Source organism: Phaseolus vulgaris, chromosome 9, assembly GCF_000499845.2.
Source record: "Phaseolus vulgaris cultivar G19833 chromosome 9, P. vulgaris v2.0, whole genome shotgun sequence".
Lineage (NCBI taxonomy): Eukaryota > Viridiplantae > Streptophyta > Magnoliopsida > Fabales > Fabaceae > Phaseolus > Phaseolus vulgaris.
In genome coordinates this window covers 33,594,275-33,614,738 of record NC_023751.2, presented here as the reverse complement: position 1 = coordinate 33,614,738, position 20,464 = coordinate 33,594,275, and the positions used below count along the sequence as shown (strand labels likewise).

The window sequence follows — 20,464 nt, the reverse complement described above, 5'->3', positions numbered from 1 at the left end:
CAAATTATTTTAGCTTCAAGGATCTTTGATAGGTTTAGTCATTGCATTCGGAAATTTTACTGCTTTTATTATCTTTAAAAAACTTGCTGAGAGGAGTATTTGTTTTTAAACTCTCATTTGTGTCTTCATAGATAACATCAATATTCTAATTTTAAGTTTGTTAATTGTATTTTAACTATTTTCCCCTTTAGACTCTTATGTTTTAATGGGTTAACAAAAGCGGGTGTTTAAAAATAATTCTTAGTTTTGACTTCTAAGCCAGACTTTTTGGAAGTATTGGAACAATTATTTGAATTGAATACCATTGTTTGTTACTCATTCACTCAAACAAAAACAAACAGTGGAGGACTAAACGGAAATTCGATTTTCAAGTACTTATTTATAAATGAATACATTTTTTTATTTAGTTTTATTGAATATATATATATATATATATATATATATATATATATATATATCAAAAGAAATCAAATTAAGAATAAGCTAAACCCTGAGTTGATAACTCTATATAATATTTTGATTTTATTCGTATTTTTCTTACTAGTACCCGTGTGTTCGATTGAATGAATTGGTTAATTATTAATTTAAATTTGGATCTATATGTTTAGAGAAATATAATAAAGAAAAATTATATGAATCTTCAATGTGAATTGATCTTTCGGATTTTTTTTTTAATATTTTTATGTTTTCTAATCATGTTTCATTCTAAAAATTCTCAAATTAATTTGTAAAATAAGAAAATTAGAGATTAAATACAAGTCATGTGTGTCTTTGAGAATTGATTTAGGTTGTTTTATATTTTTAAATTTTAGAGAAAACTTAGTTATTTTGATTTCAAAATAACATTGAAAAAATGTAGTAAACATATGTTTAATAAAATCGCAAAATTTTTCACACAAATTGTGAGACCATCTAAAGGATAAAAACTTAAAAATATATCAACACAAGATTTTTATACTAGTTTACACGAGTTATGTCAAATTCTCTCTTAAGTCAAGCTTACCAAGATCCAACAATTAAAACTTTTATTACAAATGAAACTACACTTAGTTATCTTTTGTCAATCTACCTCTAAGACTGAAAACAAGTATTCTTTGCTTCCATACCATAACAAAAAAAAAAAAGTTTTCCTTACCTATATAACAAAAGTTTGTTAAAATGACATATTTTCCTATTTATAAAATTGAGCGTTTGACACTATTTACAATATTTAAGTTTAATTTAAGCAAGTGATTTAATACTAAATATATTTTGTTTTCAAATATAAAGCTCAAATTACTTACAACTTTAATTACTCTTTAATGAGTCATTAATTGATTGAACAAATTGAAGGATAATCTATTACATGATAAGAACAACACTTTAGAAGGTTTTAATACATGTAACTATAATTATGCAAAGAAAAATACATGTGAGAAAGTACATAACTAACACAGATTAATCCAATTATTTATTCATATTTGTTATCATAAATTTCTCTCCACTAATTTTATATTTCTAGACATTTATAAATAAACAAAACCATAGATCTTTGGAACTAGATAATGAAAGACAAATATCAAAACAATAAAAAACCTAAATCACAAAATTGAGAAATGAACTTTGAAGAGGAAAGTGTGCACACGAAGAGAGTGTGTGGTGCGAATAAGAGTAGAGAGAGTTTGCAAAAGCAAAAATATTGAATACAAGTGAGTGGAAGGTGCAATTGGGTGTGAGCAAGCAAATAATGTGTTCAGAGTGGAGAATCTAGAATTTCACATTCCTTCTTTTATTAATATATTTGAAATTATACTATTTTACTTAATTGAAATATCCTATATAAATTTTTAAATTTTAATTGTTTTATCCAAACAATTCATTTTACTTTAAGGAAATTTGAATTCATCATATAACTGAATTATCATTTTAAATTATTTCATTAACATTTCAACTTCATCGAAATAGGGATATTGAATATCAAACACTTTCAATTGAAAATAGGCACTTCTAAAAATTCGGTCTACAAAATAATAACGTATATACTTCCAATCTAATAAATATACTTCACATGTCTAGAAACTTTTTCTTTCTCATATAATATTTAATTGATAAGAATTTTGTCTCTGATGCAAAATAATCTTTTACATTTTTGTTGGACCGACATAGAAGGAGGTTTTTTTATGTCAATTATTACATCATTGAGCATAAAATGAACTTTCTATTTCAGTTTCTAAACAATCAACTAGAAATATTATGCCTCACTTTCCACATTTGGGCCCACTCTTTTATAGTGTCCTTAATGTTTGTTTGCATTTGGGCCCATTTCATTTTCTTCCTTATCCTCATTCTATCTACAATTAGATAGCACTTTATTTTAATAATTTTATTTATGACATAACTGTATAATATAAGTTAATAATATATTAGTTTCAACATCCAATTTCGATTAGATAATTAAAAATATTAAATAAAATAAAAAGTAGCATATAATTGACATTTCTAAAATTTTCAATCAAACTCGACACTGCATAATATTAAGAATACTCACACACTTCACTTATTTAAATAAGAATATTTTCAAATTTTCATTTTAAGTATAAATATATAAATAATTCACTTACAATAAAAATCAAGCTGCCCTTTTTAAATAATTACAAAATATTTAGAAATAATAAATATTAAATTTTAAACATTTCAAATTCTTAAAAATTTAAAAACTTCCAAATCCATGTAAATTTTGAACATAGAATGAAGAAGGAATGTGCAGCATGGGTAGCTCTGGGAGCCATACACGTGTAACAGATTACGCCACCCTATAAATATCGTTTACTCTTCCATCCCTGCTCTCCATTCTTTGAAATTAATTCCCCCCATACCTCACTGCTTCACTTTCAATGTCGCCGTCTTCCGCCGACCACGGCGAAGAACACCGCTACTCCCGGCTAGAAATCAACGGCTTCGCCAATGAACACGACGAAATGGCCGCTCCTTCCACGGCATCGTCGACGCTCGGCTCCATCGTCGACGCGGTCCCGGCAAACGAGCGGGAGAAGCTCCGGAGAATCCTCGTCGCTTCCGCAAAGGGTTTCTCAATCGGCGCCGGCATCAAGGGCGGCCTCGCTATCTTCGCGATCTTGGCGCGGTGGACGCGGAAAAAGTCGCCAAGGTAAGAAAAACTAGCAACATACACAGTTTTCTTTCAAGCGCTTTGTGGGTAACTGTGCGATTCGTTCGTTCAGGAAGGGGATTGTGGTGACGAACAACAGTGCAATTGTCGCGGCTCTGAAGGAAACATTGAGATACGGCCTTTTCCTTGGAACCTTCGCCGGAACGTTCGTGTCCACCGACGAGGTTATCGGTGCTCTCGCTGGTCACCGTAGGCATGTTCTCTTTCTCTCTTACTAAAATGCGCGTAGCACTCTAACGATGTAGGTTTCTGTAGAACTGATTCAAAACTCGGTGTTACGAATGTTGCATGTTACTGGTTGGTAATTGTGATTTGAGTCACGTAATTGAATTGAGCTCCGTTTGGATAAAGTTTCTACTAAGCACTTACTCATGGTAAGTTAGAATCAATCTATCTACTTTGTTCAGTTATATGAGAGAAATTTTATGAACTTTGAAGTGCATGAGTTGATTTTATTTTATGGAAAAAAGTTTTATTGTTTATTTCCCCCCGTTTAGTTCTTTAAAGCAGGGTGTTAAGTGTGTTGTTCTCTAGAGTAGTTGTTGTTTGGTTTTGTGGAGTGGGAGTGGTGATGATTGAGTTTTTGTTGTGGTTCAGGACAGCGAGGTGGAGGGCTCTGGTAGCAGGGGCAGTGGCCGGGTCTTCGATGCTTCTGACAGGGTTAGAAGATCAGCACACGAGTTTGGCGATTTACATTCTCATGCGTGCTGCTGTCTTGGCGTCTCGTTGTGGGATTAAGAGCAAACGGTTTGGAAAATTTTTTAAGCCTCTCACGTGGAAGCACGGTGACATTTTCCTCATGTGTCTCTCCTCCTCACAGATATTGTATGTGATCATGTTAATTACCCTTTCTCTATTTTTTTGGTTAATTTTTACTGAGGAAATGTTCTGTCATTACATTTTTTAAATGGCTGTCCCTGTTTATTCTTTTTTTTTAGCTTAGTATCACCTTTGAATATGTCATCTAGTCTTTCAAATTTTATGGTCTGGTTTTGTGATTTCTGTAACATAGTCTGTGTTTGACTTGGTGTTTAACACAGTTTAAGGTCGTTGGATTGTGTGGATGGATCCGCGTTGTTTTGTTCAGTTCATTGATAAAGCATGTCTGTACTTAGGTACGAGTGTGATGCATTATTTTTATTATATAAAAATGGTTATATATGGACATTGATTTGAATGCTCAACAATTTTTTGACTAGTAATCAGTTTTGTGACTAGATAGTCATGCTTTGTGCTTAGGGAGACTGAAGGTGCGGGGTTACCTTGTCTAGTTGTCTTACAATTGGGATATATATATATATATATATATATATATATAAATATATATATAAATGCTAGTTAGAAACCATATAATACATGTTGTCCTATAGTAGTCTGGTAAATAAGATGTTATTCGATAAATAGAAATGAAATAATGAAAGGAACTGAAAAGAATTCATACTGATAAACCTGTTACCCATCTTAAAATTCCCCTGGATAACCCTTGAGATTTATGTCATGTAGTGTAGATGACGCATTACTTTTGATATTGTAGAAAACGTTGGATGCCACTTAAATTGATGTAAATGAAAATGTCTCCTTTTACAGCTATGATTGTGTCCATACAGATACACCCTTGATAGTTTCTTTTCTGAGCTATGCTGCTGCAAATTAGACTCTTTTGTATCCTTCTTGCCCTCTCCCTACTTTAATGTTTTAATAGTGTTTGAATTTTCTTTTTCCAAAACGGATGAATGATAATGGACAATATTTTGGTTTCAGGTCTGCTTATATATTAAAGCAAGACAGTTTACCAGCTACATATAAATCCTTTCTCAATAAACATGGTGGAAAGGATCCAGTTATCTTACAAGGTGTAAAAGATATAGCCAGTGGCAAGCCTTTCACTAATTTGGGTGCAATTGAGAATTACTACAAGACCATGGGTGTCGATGTGAAATTAAAACCGGATATGAAAGTCCCATGCTCGGTATGAAATACAGAATATTGTGATTTTTTCCTATCTTTCTCTATCAATTGTTTTAATAAGAAAACTTAGTTTTTTAGCATCATGTTCATGATGAAATTTGTAGTTAAATTTGATTGCACCATAACAGTAATGTCAACTTCTTCATTGGGATTGAATTGTAGGATTATGTATCTTACGACAAATGCTAACTCATTTAATTTGTGAATACAAAGTAAACTGGATTTAATAAATGTCTGCTCTTTGGTGAAAATATGTAGTTTTTCTTTTCTTTTCTCTTCTGGGTTGTGTTCAACTTTACCTTCCTGTCACCTGATGCGTTATATTGAGCCATGCATTCTGTAATTTTACTTTGAAACATGTCTTCTAGATCTGTTCAAAATTTAATAATTAGCCATGATAGAAATTGTGATTGTTGTCTCTTCTTCTGGCATTTAAAACCAATGATACTTTGCAGATTGTACATGGGAATCAATCATGCACTGGACATATCTTCACTTTTCTCCTTCAAGCTTATCAAAGAGCACTACCTGTTTATCTTCCAGTTTATCTGATACCTGCACTTATAGTTCATAGAAAAGGACTTTTAAAAAGGTGATGATCTAAAAGGAATATACTGCCACCGATTTACTCTTCACCTGATCCTATGCCGTACTTTTACAAAACATGTTATATCAGGATTAAATTTCCGAGAGCTATGATATAAGTTTTATTGTACATAGCTTTTTGAAGTGAGTATATTATCAGTGGCACATGTGCTAGTTTTTTCATGAAAATGAGTTCTAGCAACACTCTTCATAGTTGGTTGAAATTTATTGAAAACTACAAAATCAGGATAGAGAGGCATTAAATGAGAAGTGGGACCCTCCAATAAAATTTTAGTCAATAATTGTAGTTCAAAAGAGGTTGTTGTCTCTTGGCACAATATAAAGATCATACTGTGTCATGTAGTTATGACAGATTTAATGAGATTATATAGTTTTGCTCTTATTCCCATTATTAAAATGTGCAGGCCCAGCACAATATTAGCCAAGGGTCTTTTTGGCACAGCGAGATCAAGCTTGTTTCTGTCTGTGTATTGCGCTTCTGCTTGGTAAGCATCAAAAAGCTTGTTCGTGCACTACTATATTGTTATTGGTAGTCTTACTGCTAAATTTGCTAGTTGAGTTTGATACTTCCAATCATGCTGCTCATGTGGGATATAAGTAGAGCTGTCAGATTGGGCTTGGCCTGATGGACAGACCTGAAAAGTCCAGAAAATGTGTAAGTCCAGTTTATATATCATATTATTATATCAAATTAAAATTAATTTCATTAATATGACCTATTTTTTTTTTAAATACATATTTTTTTTAATATTTAAAACTATTTTTTTCATTTTTAACTTTTTTCAAAATGGGTCAAAATGGTTTGTTGGTTTTTGACATAAGGCCAGTTTGAACCTAAAAATTGCAGTCCCTTTAGAATATGGGCTTGGCAGGGCAACATGTTTTGCCACCTCTAGATATGAGGGTCAACATGCTCGCATAGAAGTTTTAGTTGAGTTGTTCAAGTTTATTTTAAATACAATTACCGATATATAAAAGGCTCTCTATGTAGTTCTGATAAAACAAACAGATTCAGCTGCATAATGGTGAAACATATACTACCATCTAATCAATATGGCAGTTTTCCATTGTTTTTATTCAAAAGATTTTCTATCACTGCTGTACATCAGCTTCAATTAGGTATATGGTTCTGTTGAGAGATGAAATGAGAACACCTAGTTTTAAATACTTGTTTTCTTTCTTATGTACAATTGTTTGTCTGTGCTAGTAGAGAAGTTTTGTAAATGTAAAACCATTACGTCCAATACGTAGCAATTGGATTCTAACACCCCCACCATGCTCTCCAGCCTCAACACTCACATGGGCTTGCTGTTCACTAGGCCCAGGCAAACATTACAATGCTGGTGTCACCACCCCTACTGCTCGGTTGCAGTTTGAGAGACGTGGTGGAAGGCTTTGATACAAGTTGATAAGAATCTTAGGGAAACCACACTACAAATGCAAGCTGCTGTTGTAGTAGAAGTGCCCAAAGCCTTATGAACCGCATTAGAATCCCATGTCCAATGTGAGGCTCAAATTCCATACCTTGCAATTGGATCTTAACTCATTGTGTTTCTTTCTCAAATGGTTCATGATTGATACCATGTTATGAACCATCTAATCACCTATTAATTTGCTGATAGCCCAACATCAAGTGTACATTTCTAATATGGTTAAAATACTTTTTTATAGTAAGATTTAAACAAGGTTCCTTCCTTACAACAGCTTTTAGGGCTCATTTCTAATATCGTATCAAATCCTCTATAATCAAGTGGTCTAAAATGTTCATCCTTGTTGCTATACCTCTAATAAAAAGTTGAATTTCAGCAAAGGTAAGTGGGTCGTTGTATCATCCACGATTCAAACAATTAGGGCTTTTGCGTTTGGGTGTGTTATATATTGTAAAATCATTCATGATTCTGTAGTAAATAGCTCAAGCTTTTGCATTTACTAGCCTTTTCTTATTCTTATTCTTCTTTGCTTGGGCTCATTATTTATTTACTTAAACGACATGATTTTTTCATAAATGTAAAACTGACATGTCTGATACAAATGACTCTGTTCTTCAGGATGTGGACATGCTTTCTTTTCAGGATTTTCAAAAGATGTAACATTCCAATGGTGGCCATGGGAACGGTATGTTACTAACTGCATCCATTTTTTTTATGACTGATTGAAGGTATTTCTAATTGTATTATTTCTTGGAAACAGTATGTAATTTCAATTGCATTAACACTTTATACGTTAAAGTTGAACTTTGCATTATCGTGCAGTTTCCAACTGGCCTTGCATTGGCCATTGAGAAGAAAAGCAGGCGAATAGAAATATCGTTGTACTGCCTTGCCCGGGCCATTGAGAGTTTCTTTACATGTGTAGCTGATGCAGGATATCTGCCACAATCAAGAAGGATCAAGAGGGCTGATGTGGTGGTTTTCAGTTTGTCAACAGCCATCATAATGCATTGTTATGCAGAGGAGAGGGAAGTGTTTAGATCCAAATACTTGAATGTCCTCGATTGGGTATTTGGTGTACCTCCTCCTCCATGTGAAACCCCACGATGCAGAGATAGGTAGGTGCAATGCAAGTGCTAGCCATGGTTTTTTATCTTGTCTTCATTTTGCTTTCAAAATTTCATTGGTGGCCTGCACCCTTAATTGTGATCCAGTAAACACATTCTAACGCATTATTTCCACCGCATTGTTTATTATTGGGTATAATTCATGTGTTCCTGAATAATAAATGAAACACTTTAAATTAAGGAAGACCCATACATATATCATTTATCGGAACTCATGTGATTTTTACTCAATAATAATGTATTGGAAACAGTGTGTTAGAAAGTATTCTCTTCATATCAAAGTAAGTGACGTGTTAATTTAGTAAAATCAAAGAGTCACGATTTAGGATTTTAATAAACATTTAATATTTTATTCCAAATTTATAAATTATTAATATGGTAAAAATAGTCCTTGTCGCAGAATAAATTATAAATTATAAGGATAAATTAGGAAATTTGTTCAACTTATTAATTTATTAGTTTTCTTAATATTTTGTAAAAGCTTTTACGTCACTTATTTTGAAAAGAAGGGAGTATATTGATTGTTTGTATGTTTCATTGGTGGGTTGAATTGGATCCTTATCATTCAGAAGACACTTGTTGCAGAGAATGCGTTATTTTGGTTATTGACACGGTATTGGCTGGTTAAAGTTTCTCACATTTTGTTTATTTATTTGAAACCCTGGAGGGTGGCAACATATATGTAATTTTGTATTCTTAGGTATTTTGTGAAGTAGTTTTATTTTAAAACACTAAATTCTTTTATAAATTTACTAGTCAGGCACCCGCACTTGGCACTATAATTTTTTCCTTGTAGACAACATGAGGAAAACATGGAATTGGTAAGATTCCAAATTTTCTGCCATCTCTCAGTATACAACATCATGGCTCCATAATATTTACACTTTCACTTTGAAGATGGGTCTTCAGTATTCATGAGACTAAAACAACAATTAAAATACTTAGTAGAGTCATAATTGCATGCACCTAACTATTTAATTATGAATTTGAGTACTTTTATGATTTCCTTCACAAATATAGTCATTATCCAAGACAATTTCTCCCATCCTCATGAGATAATCATATAATGCAGCTCATTCATAAATAGTCATTATCCACCCTAATTTCTCCCATCTTGGTGAAATAATCGAGTATGAATATTTCCTACATAAAAGTATGTCACAAATTCATATAAAGTAAAAAAAATACATTGATAGAAGACAAAAATGATGTATAAAATTTAATTAAAGTAAAATAAAAAGGCCTAAGTATATGACCTATACATGACGACAATGTTGATTATTGGTTAAAAACACATTGTGCTTTAGAAATAAATAACACAAGGTGCAACTTGAGAATGATCTGTATAACTAATGATAAAAAAGAATGTTAAAATACTTGACAAAGACATACTTTGTCTCAATTTCATTTGGTCAGGAAATGAAAAATGGAAATAAATTATGTTTGCGTTTAATAGTTAAATTTTCAGCCATAATTATCAAATTTTTTGATGTTTTTCTTTTCTGGCAAGTGACCTACATGAAAGATAGTTTCAAACTGTCAATATTAGAAGGTCAAATACTATTGTTTATGCTCATAATAGAGAAAAATTGTAATGTGAGATGGAAGGAGAAAAAAAGGACCAGAAGAATAAACCTTTAAAATAAAGAAATAAAACTTAAAAAATAAATAGAGCATACCTGGAAGAATTTGTATGCTGCATCTCTCTATTTTGTTGATAAACTACGCACAATACTCATGCTTCTTTATTTGTTTCCTAAAATTCGTGCTTATGTTATAAACATCTAAACTATGAATTTTTTGAATTCGAAGAGGCATCACTATTCTATTTTAAGAGTGTCTCCTCTAGTATTAAACTTGTTATGCATAATTCTTTTTATAATTACGAAACAATGTGTTTCTACTCGTGTGAGTGGATGCTAAATTCTTAAACTTTATAAAGGCCTTTTAAATAAATGTTATGTAACCGATTTACCAAAGGCCTTTTAAATAAATGTCATGTAACCGATTTACCAATGTTGGGGTTTTATGTCAAAAAAATGTTAGGATAATTCCACACTAATGAATCATGATAAAAAAAAGTTAAAAATATAACTTTCAACTATAAACCTTAAGAAAAATGGTAAGAGTCTTTTTTTTTTCTTATATACTACTATTCAGATTCATTTTTATGCCAAATTTGGGATCAAACGCACATTTGAAATCCTAAACCAAAATCTTTTTTGTGAAGTTTTATTCTCCAAAATATTGTTCTATAGTTGAGTTATTTTGAAATACCATTTTAATCATCTTGTTTTGAAATCAATGATCATGCCTCTTCATTTCTAAATATGACTATTTGATTATTATAATTATTAAATATTTTTAAATAAAACACATCATATCTTTATTTTCAAAGAGTCACGATGAAATCTCAATTGTGGAATTTGTCATAGGTGTGATTATTCATGTTAAAAGTTATATTATGGCATAATCACAATCTTGCAATACATTTTTTTTTTCTTGTAAAATGCTAAAAAAATTAATCTACATATTCTCTATCATTATTGGTTCTTACACATTTTTTTTTCCTTTAACTTTTGCTTTTGAGTTCCTTGAATATTTGAAATACATCCGACTTTCTTTGGATGGACACCCACAATCTTTTAGAATAATAATCAATGAATGATATCGTTAATTTCCCTCACACTTCAGAATGAATTAAGTCTAATATATATTTCCTAGTGGTAGCCACCTTAGAAAACTTCAATCTATGTTTTTTACTTGTCATACAATCACTATAAGAAAATTATTAAATATAAAGCAATTTTAGAGACAAAAAATAATTAGTTGCTATATTGTCTAAATTATATACTATTTTAGAGACTAAAATTTTTTTGGTAACTAAATTAATTTTTATTGTTGATAAATAATTTTTAAATTGGTATCTAATTAACTATCAACTTTATAATCTAATTAGTTAGTATATAAATATATTTTGGGTCAGACTACCCATAAATATATAGTTTCACACACGAGTTGACAGATCTCGATGTAAGATGGGTGTGTTAGAGATTTAACATCGACTAAAGATAAAAACATTTTGTAATTTATAAGTGAGTACAAACCTTATTTTATGAGCCGATTTTATAAGATTGAGTTAAATTTAAATTCACTTCTTAATAATTTTTTCGGATTAGACGATCCATAGTATCTTTTAATGCTTTGGCACTTCCATTTGGATGGAAGGTTAACAACCATAAAAGTAAAAAGATAGTCTTCCTCGGTACCTTTGCATATGGGAGGATAGTTTGTCGAACTTCTACAATGTGGAAAATAAAAGCTACCCTTGGTTGTTTAGATATTTTTTTTTTATTAAGAAACACTTGTCTAGCTAGTTAATAAATTCAAGTGATTTTTTTTATTGAAAAATAATTAAATTAATTAAAATGAAAAATATTTCAACCCTTATACAAAATAATCCTATCAATTCTATATACTACACCTATAACCAGCATAAGGATAACCCGATTAACCAAACAGTTTTCTTGTTATACTTAACTCTAAAAACTAGATAACTTCTACAATGAATCTTCCAAAAAAAGACAAAAAGTACTTATTAAAAGATACCAAAACATACTTAACCAATACAACCATCATATGAAAGAGTCACTTGTCTTGTATATGTACAAAATTCAAGGTGTGTTATTGGAGACTTTAATTCAGTTAGACGACAAGAGGAGAGGAAGAGTATGATCTCGGTGACAGACTATTCTAGAGAAATAAAAGGATTTAATGAGTTTATAGAAAAATCTGAGTTGGTGGATATCCCGCTGGTTGGTAGGAAGTTTACTTGGTATAAGCCTAATGGATTGGTAAAAAGTAGAATTGACAGGGTTCTTGTGTCAAAGGAGTGACTCGAAGCCTGGCCACTTTGCCAACAGTTCGTCCTAAGTAGGTCAATCTCGGACCATTGTGCAGTTGTCCTTAAGGAAGTGTCTGTCGACTAGGGTTCGAGACCTTTTAGGAGTTTGGATGTCTGGCAAAAAGATAGCAGGTTTAAAGATTTTGTGAGATTGAAGTGGGACAACTTTGATGTTCAAGGAAGTGGAATTTACGTCTTAAAAGAAAAATTGAAAAAGCTTAAAACAGAGTTGAAAATCTGGAACAAAGAAGTGTTTGAGATGTGAACCTTGCTAGTGAGGAGTTACAGAGGAGGATTAATGAGTTAGACACACGAGATGATGATAATGGTCCAGAAGAGTCAGAAAGGGAGGAGAGAAGGTTACTCTTGGCTGATCTGAACAGAGCCATGTTTAAACAAGAGGCGGTTGTATTTCAAAAAGCAAGACAGAAATGGTTGAAACAGGGGGATCTTAACACAAAGTTTTTTCACTCATCTGTGAAATGGAGAAGGTCGAGGAATGAATTGCACGGGTTGTTTGTTGAGGGTAGGTGGTGTGAGGATAAGGGGGTAATCAAGGACAAGGTTCGTGACTTCTTCAAGGATAGATTCGACAGAAACGATGTTTGTCAGGTCAGGTTAGATAACGTAAGGTTCAATTCTATCTCGGAAGCAGACAATGAGATGTTGGTGGGGGAGTTCTCTGAAGAAGAAATTAGGGCTACGGTTTGGAATTGTGAAAGCTCTAAGAGCCCTGGTCCTGATGGATTTAATTTTGGTTTCATAAAGTTTTGTTGGGAAATTTTAAGGATGGATGTGATGTCAACAGTGAAGGATTTTGCGACAAAGAGCCACTGGCCTAGAGGTTCAAATGCTTCTTTCCTTTGTCTTGTCCCAAAAGTTGAAAATCCTTTGCAGCTTGGCGAGTTTAGGCCTATTTCTTTGGTAGGATGCCTGTATAAAATTATCTCAAAAGCGTTGTCTCTACGCTTGAAAAAGGTGATTAGCAAAGTGATTGATGTCAGACAGTCTGCTTTTCTTGAAGGTAGGGGATTGCTGGATGGTAGCGAATGAGGTGCTGGAAGAATATAAAAGGAAGAAAAAGAGTTGTGTGTTCTTCAAAGTTGACTATGAAAAGGCATATGACTTGGTTAGCTGGGAGTTCTTATATTATATGTTGAAAATACTGGGTTTTTATGCTCAATGGATTTGTTGGATAAAGTGTTGTTTAGAATCTGCTTCTGTCTATGTATTAGTGAATGGCAGCCCAACTGGGGAATTTTCTCCTAGAAGGGGACTTCGTCAAGGTGACCCGCTTGCTTCGTTCCTCTTCCTCATAGTTACTGAAGGGTTGGCTGGGGTGTCTAGGATGGCGGAAGAGAAGAATTTGATTGACAGTCTGGAGGTTGGAAGAGCTAAGGTGAAGGTTAATATGTTACAATACGCTGATGATACCTTATTCTTCTGCAAAGCGAATACCAAAAGTGTTTTTAATATTAAGGCTATTTTGCTTTGCTTTGAGCTTGCTTCTGGGCTTAAGGTGAATTTTCTAAAAAGCAGAATTGGCGGGATGAGGTTGGATCAGTGTTCGCTTCAGCGTTTTGCAGCTATTCTTAACTGTAAGGTGATGGTAACTCCTTTTGTCTATTTAGGATTACCGGTAGGTGGGTGCCACAAGCGCGGTGTTTTTTGGAACGGGGTGCTAGAGAGAGTTCAGGATAAGCTGTCGAGGTGGAAAGGCAGGTGGTTGTCAATGGCTGGGAGGATCTGTTTGATTAAGTCAGTCCTCTCCTCACTCCCGTTATTCTTTATGTTCTTGTTCAAATTACCATTTGGGGTGGCTGACAAGTTAGTTCGAATCCAAAGGAATTTCCTTTGGGGATGAGGCTCTGACGGAAGGAAAATCGCTTGGGCCTCTTGGAATAAGGTCTGCGAGCCTCGGGACTACGGGGGTCTTGGAATCATTGATTTAAGGACTTTTAACCTGGCCCTGCTAGGCAAGTGGATTTGGAGGTGGGGTTCGGCCAATGGAGGTTTGTGGAAGAAGATTCTCGACTCTAAATATGGTGGTTGGAGGAATTTGAGAGCGGAAGGTAAACCTTGCAGGGGTTCCCTATGGTGGAGAGACTTGAAGGAGGTTTGGGCCTCTGAGGACTGGGGCAGAAGTTTTGAAGATGGGATAGACTGGAAAGTTGGTGATGGAGGGAATATTTCTTTCTGGGAAGATAGCTGGTTGAATTGTGGTGCCTTGAAGGGAATGTTTCCGAGATTATATTCGCTTAGCACGGCTAAAGCTGCTAAGGTGGCCGAGATCGGGAACTGGTCTAATGGTGTTTGGATTTGGCATCTGTGTTGGCGTAGATCCCTCTTTGACTGCGAGAAGTTGTTGGAGGAGCAGTTGAGTCAGTTGCTGCAAGGGATAAAGATGGATGCGGGAGGGGTGGATAGCTGGGTCTGGAAGGCTGAGGGCTCTCAAAGTTTTACTGTTAACTCAGCTTATATTAAGGTAAGGAGGGTTAGTGATGGGGAATTCTCTCCGATTTACTGTAGGTTGTGGAGGTGTAAAGCCTTGCCTTCTGCTATTTTCTTGGCCTGGAGGGTGTTGGAAAATAGGATTGCAACTAGGGTTACTTTGGTAAGGCGTGGGGTGGTGGTTGAAAACCCTGTTTGCTGCTTGTGTGGGAAGGTTGAAGAGTCGTTGAGCCACTTGTTCTCCGTTTGTGACTTTTCTTGGAGGGTCTGGTGTCTTTGTTTTGAGTGGCTTGGAGTGTCGTTCGCAATCCATTTGGATCCTATGCAAAATTTTATCCAATTCAGGTTGAGTCAGACATCGGTTTCAGTTAATGATGTTTGGGGGGCAATTTGGGTTGGAATTGTGAGTGAAATTTGGAAGCATAGGAACTCGATCGTCTTTAATGGAGGAGTGACAGATGTGTTAGAAGTTTTTGCCTCTGCGCAAGTAAAGGTATGGTCTTGGATTGCTGCAAAGTCCCGCGAAGTTTACTTTTCCTACCCCTGTTGGGTTATGGATCTTTTGGCATGTATACGGCTAATTCGGTAAAGCTAGTTAGCGCTTGGTTTGGTTGGTCATTTGTCCGACGATTTTGGGTGCCAAGTTAGGAGTTAGATTCTATGTGTTCTTGTAAAAGGGTTGGACCACCCCTGAAGTGGTCCCTATTTATTTATTTTTTATTGCTGATAAAAAAAAATGTACAAAATTTAAGTGGTTGTTTTTTGATATTGATATCACCTCAAATTTGGTATTCTTCGACAAGCTCAAAGTACTGTTTCCAGTTTTTCGTGGTTGTTCACAAACTAATATATCTATTTCGTCACGTAACATGTGGAACTCATTGGTGAGGTCGGTCTAATATTGTTGTTGAACAAACTCTAGGTCTTTGGCGCGCTGCTGAATGTTCTCCCTCTGCATGACTGTAATTTTATTCTATATTGTTTCGAAATTCTTCTAAAAATGGTTCTACGTATGTATTTTGAAATTGTTCACTATATGCTTGAAGCATCTATCTCGTGGTTTGAAAAAGAAGAGATTTATTCTAACTTAAAAACCATAAATATGTGTGGTTAAGAAAAAGAAAATGTCCATGGTGAGTAGATGTTGTTACCAAAAAGAAGAATGAATGAGGTGCTCTTCAAAAATTAGTAATTCTACACTAAATTTAACAATTTAATCCCTTATAACAACGGTCATAAAAGTGCTTTTTTTTATATACATTTTCACAACAAAGATACATAGACTTGTCCGTGAAGTGAGAACCTCAAGCAATATATCTTTTTTTTCACCCGTAAATCTCTGACATCAAACACAAAGTATCCAAGACAACGGGTACATGAATCTAAACATATTCTTAAAAAGGTTTTTAAAGCCATCGTTTTCCCTGATAACTAGGAAAATCTAATTCTAAAAACACCTTTTTAAAACCATCATTTTCCCTGCAAATTAGCACCATAAATTATTAGCAAAATTTATAGTCTCAATTTCCAAATCGTCATCATCAATATAGCTCTTGGCATGTTCTTCCCTCAAGATCCATGGCTGCTACCAAATCCAATACCACCATCAACAATCTGTTGGACGATTCCCTCACCGATATCTTCTGCAAACTCCCATGCAAATCCCTTTTCTCATGCAAGAGCGTTTCAAAGCATTGGTTGACACTCATTTCCCATCCCAATTTCCATTCCCTATACCTCACTCACCAACACACCCTCTTCAAGAAAATTCAATCCCAAGGAGAGGACCCTGATCAACCCAGTTTCATTCTAAAGCCATACAATGCCCTCGTCATAGCACCAAATATACCCTCTCTTCAACTTGGCCCTCTCGAAAACCAACTCTCTCTAACCTCCCTAGACCCAGAATTAAAACCTGCGAACATCGTACCGCAACTACGCTCTGTTTCCAAGTTTGTTTTCGCATCTTCCAACGGTTTACTCGTATACGGAAACCCTCTTCCACGTTACAAATGCATATACCACATTCGTAACCCACTTACAAAGGATTCTTTGAAACTCCCTTCTGCTCTAACTCTCTGTGACCACGCTGGGGTTCTCGTGGGTTTCATGTGCGACCCTTATTACAATCTTCAAAAAACAAACCCCAATGTATCTATCGTTTCCCCTTCTCAACGCAGGTTCAGGGTGGTTCGCATCCCTGCGTTCAGCGACACGAGGTTTGCGTTTGACGTTGAGGTTTTCTCTTCCGAGACAGGCAAATGGAAGCGGTTTCCCCTGTCGTGTCCGCAGGGTTTTGCGTGCGGTTTTTTTCTGTCGTCATCGAGCGTTGAGCATGAAGGGAAGTTGTACTTCATGGGTGGAGGGAGGGTCCTTGTGTATGACCCTTATGATGATGAACGCGTGGCTTCTGTGATTGAACTTCCACGTGGCTTTGGCGAAGCTTATAGAGGGTGCCTTGGGGTTTCTTGTGGAAGGTTGCAGTTATCTGAGTTCCCTATCTCACCCTCTAGTAACTTTGAAGCTTACAGTGGAAGAGTTTGGGAGTTGCAATGTTGTGGGAAGGGAGAAGAAAGAAGGTGGGAACTGATGCATGAGTTTTGTCTCCCTGAGATTATTGGGCCATTCTTTCAACAGTTGAAAGGCTTGGAGGTTGAAAATGTGAAGGGTTGTAGTAGGATTCTTGCTTTTCATCCCTATGTTAAGGACAGTGTGTTTCTCAAGTTTGGTGATAACATCATTTGCTGCAATTTGTTAACTTGTAGGTTTAGGGTTTGCAAATACGGTGGTCTGTCCTTGCTTTTTTATCCGGTGATCCCGATTGTGCTTCCTTGGTGGCCAACTCCGATTCCTTCACCACCTTCATTGCTTGATCCTTCTGTGTAGCTTTTTCTTTCGACCAGAGTGTGTGTTTGGAACATGTACATAGATAGACAATTTCTCTTTAAAATCCTTTTGTTCACATAACTTTTTTTTCTATTTCTATACTTACATCAACATTTGATTTTATTATTTTATTATTTTATTTTGATTATTTTATTATTTTGTAATTACTTGAAGAGTCTAAAAATTTATTTGATTTATTTCATTATTTTGTAATTATTAGAGCTGTTGTCATCAGAACAAGTTTTTTTTTTATATAACTATACATTTATAATCTCATACTATTATTTTAACAGTTTTTCATATTATTTAATTACAAATTTATTTTTTACTATATATATATTTATATTTAACTATTATATATATTTATATTTAAATTAATTACATTAAAAGTTTTCATGTCAAAGTATCACCTTCTCATATAATAATTGTTTAGCAGTTGTTAGAGAATTTTGACTTTCTGAGTACCAAAATCATCCATGAAAGTCGCAGTGGAAAGTCTCAGGGATACGAGTTTGTCTATTTTCAGACTTTTGAGGATGTAGATGCTGTTTTGAATTCTATGAATAGTGTGGTATGAACAATTTTGATAGATTCGGTTTATTTAATAGCACTGCTCCTATTTTTCTTTTTCTCATTTTATTATATTCCTTTTTTAATATAAGAATATGAATAATTACAGCGTTTATTTTATTTTTAATATTAAATATAATTATATATAAATGATAAAAATAAAAAAAAATGTAGATATAGAAGTGTGATCTTTCCGCTCATAATAAAATAATGTGAATTAAAGTTTAAAACTTTTATATTATTTAATCAATTCAAATGACTATAATTTTAAAAAGATTATGTGCAAATATAATTAGTCTTAAGTTTTAGTAGGCTTTTGCATTAACAATAAGAGTGTAATAACATTTTTTAATTCTTAAAATTTATTAAAAATATAACAATAAATTTCAAAAATAACTCATCGTTAATATTTAATGTGATATATAGTACTCACCAAAGACTTATAAAAAAATATAAATTGATGCCAGTTTTATAATTATAACATACAATAAAAAAATCATTAAATAAAAATTAATTTTAAATATTAAAAATAATTAAATAAAAATCAATTATATAGATATAAAATAATTAGTTACTATATTGACTAAATTAACTATTTTAAATATTAATAAAATTAACATATAAAATAATTTATATTATTAATAAATAATTTTTAAATTAATATTTAATTAATTATTTAGGTAATTAAAACTTCGATAGTTAATTATATATTAATTTAAAAATTATTTATTATAATAATATAAAATATTTTAAATATTAATTTTGTTAATATTTAAAATAATATCTAATTTATTTAATATAGTAATTATTTTTTTAAAATTAATTTTTATTTAATATTTTTCTTGTAATGATATAAACACCTCAATCTCTATTTTTATTAGAAAAAAAATGAGATACAACTTCTTATTTCTATACGGAGTGTTGTTTAACAATTTGTTCTTACTAGGGAGATGAGACTTAGAGAACTATTGAAGTCTTCGTCTTCTTCCTTCGGTCGGGCAGGTTGCTAGGTGCTTGACTGTGACCCTTTTCGTCTTCGTGCTTCTCCTTCGGCTCTCAGTCTTGGGTGAACATCGAATGGGGGGTACCTGCGGAAGACACTCTGACGCTCAGTAAAGTGGGTGATCGGTATTCAGGTACCTTTCTCCTTGGAATGTGTTATTTATATTATTTTAATGGGCTTACCTTATTAGACCTTATTAGTGGAATGAATCACACTTATGGATGTATTACCTAATCCTTAATGACAAATTAACTTCACTGACCTTGGTTTGAACGTTAATGGATGTATGTGTCGGTTGGTCGGACGGGACGGTTTCCCTCGTCTCAGCCAAGTTTCCATGCTCTCGACCGGACTTTCATGACCGAATCTCGGTCTCGTCCATACTAGTACAAAATTAATTTAGAAATTGATACACATGGTAATTTTTCTTTTCTAGATAAGTATAGTTCTTTCTATGAATGAAATTTATGGAAGGTATAAAAATCCTTAGTGAGAATTTGTAAGACATGAGATCCTCACCACTCACACAGCCTCATTTGATTCGCAAACCCTTCTCCCCGTATATATACTCCTCACTTTCACTCACCCATGGCAAAAAATGAAACGTCCACATCTGTAATGGAATGCAAAACCCAATATACAAAATTATTAAATAAAAACTAGTTTTAGATATCAAAATAATTAGTTATTATATTGACTAAATTAGATACCATTTTATAAACTAATAAATTAATGGTATCTGAAGTAGTTTATATTATTAATAAAAATTTATAAAGTAGTTTCTAAATTTGTATCTAAGCATTAGTTACCAAATTTTTAGTTATTAATTACTTATATTTTAAATTAGTCTCTCATAAACTAATTTAAAATCTAAAATATTAATAACTAAAATCTTGATAGTTAATTTAGATACCAATATTGATAATAGAAATAACTTTAGGTACTAATAATTTTTTAGTCTCTATAATTGTATATAATTTAGTCAATATAATAACTAATTATTTTTGGTCTCTAGATGTAGTTGCTATTTAATGATTTCTTGTACCAAAGACTAATTCACGATTTATCGATTAGTTTATGGCATTCTTATATTATTATAAGTAGTGGAGATGTCTATATAAGATTATATATATATATTCTAAATTTTAGTAGGTTTTCATGTGAGGTAATAAATACATAATAATAAATAATGCATATTTTATTTTATTTATTTATATATAATATTGTAATGAATTTTTAATTATTTGGATCTTAGTCCTAATTAGTGCTTAATATCACTTGATTACATGGAGAGGGATGTGGATAGTGGTTGTTAGATCTATCTGCGACCAAAGGAATGTCATTTTATTTAAG

At 33.1% G+C, this 20,464-nt stretch overlaps 3 protein-coding genes across 4 annotated transcripts; all 3 read left to right on the top strand.

Moving 5' to 3' along the window:
- Positions 1-2,819: 2,819 nt before the first annotated feature.
- Positions 2,820-9,235, top strand: LOC137821233 (uncharacterized). Of its 2 annotated transcripts, none has more exons than XM_068625731.1 (9): positions 2,820-3,145; positions 3,219-3,359; positions 3,764-3,991; positions 4,928-5,135; positions 5,590-5,726; positions 6,145-6,225; positions 7,789-7,855; positions 7,993-8,288; positions 9,054-9,235. In XM_068625731.1, exons 1-9 carry the CDS (start codon positions 2,874-2,876, stop codon positions 9,091-9,093), a joined length of 1,470 nt encoding a protein of 489 aa, XP_068481832.1. In that variant the 5' UTR covers positions 2,820-2,873; the 3' UTR covers positions 9,094-9,235. The 2 variants fall into 2 exon arrangements, with proteins under 2 accessions (XP_068481832.1, XP_068481831.1); XM_068625730.1 differs by lacking the exon at positions 9,054-9,235 and adding an exon at positions 8,867-9,045.
- Positions 9,236-12,028: 2,793 nt separating this feature from the next.
- Positions 12,029-15,241, top strand: LOC137822427 (uncharacterized). Its single transcript, XM_068627314.1, has 4 exons — positions 12,029-12,151; positions 12,490-13,225; positions 13,413-13,799; positions 14,178-15,241. Exons 1-4 carry the CDS (start codon positions 12,029-12,031, stop codon positions 15,239-15,241), a joined length of 2,310 nt encoding a protein of 769 aa, XP_068483415.1.
- A 989-nt stretch (positions 15,242-16,230) lies between these two features.
- On the top strand, positions 16,231-17,538 carry LOC137822426 (F-box protein At5g03970-like). The gene has a single exon (XM_068627313.1). The coding sequence runs from the start codon at positions 16,231-16,233 to the stop codon at positions 17,536-17,538; it is 1,308 nt and encodes a 435-aa protein (XP_068483414.1).
- Positions 17,539-20,464: the final 2,926 nt, after the last annotated feature.

Coding starts and splice junctions, on each gene's coding strand:
- LOC137821233 (XM_068625731.1), top strand. CDS start 2,874: ATGTCGCCGTCTTCCGCCGACCACGGCGAAGAACACCGCTACTCCCGG. Junction 6,226..7,788: donor GTGTATTGCGCTTCTGCTTG/GTAAGCATCAAA, acceptor TCTGTTCTTCAG/GATGTGGACATGCTTTCTTT. Junction 8,289..9,053: donor ACCCCACGATGCAGAGATAG/GTAGGTGCAATG, acceptor TAAATTTACTAG/TCAGGCACCCGCACTTGGCA.
- LOC137822427 (XM_068627314.1), top strand. CDS start 12,029: ATGATCTCGGTGACAGACTATTCTAGAGAAATAAAAGGATTTAATGAG. Junction 12,152..12,489: donor GGTATAAGCCTAATGGATTG/GTAAAAAGTAGA, acceptor GAGGAGTTACAG/AGGAGGATTAATGAGTTAGA. Junction 13,800..14,177: donor TTTTGCAGCTATTCTTAACT/GTAAGGTGATGG, acceptor TGGCCCTGCTAG/GCAAGTGGATTTGGAGGTGG.
- LOC137822426 (XM_068627313.1), top strand. CDS start 16,231: ATGGCTGCTACCAAATCCAATACCACCATCAACAATCTGTTGGACGAT.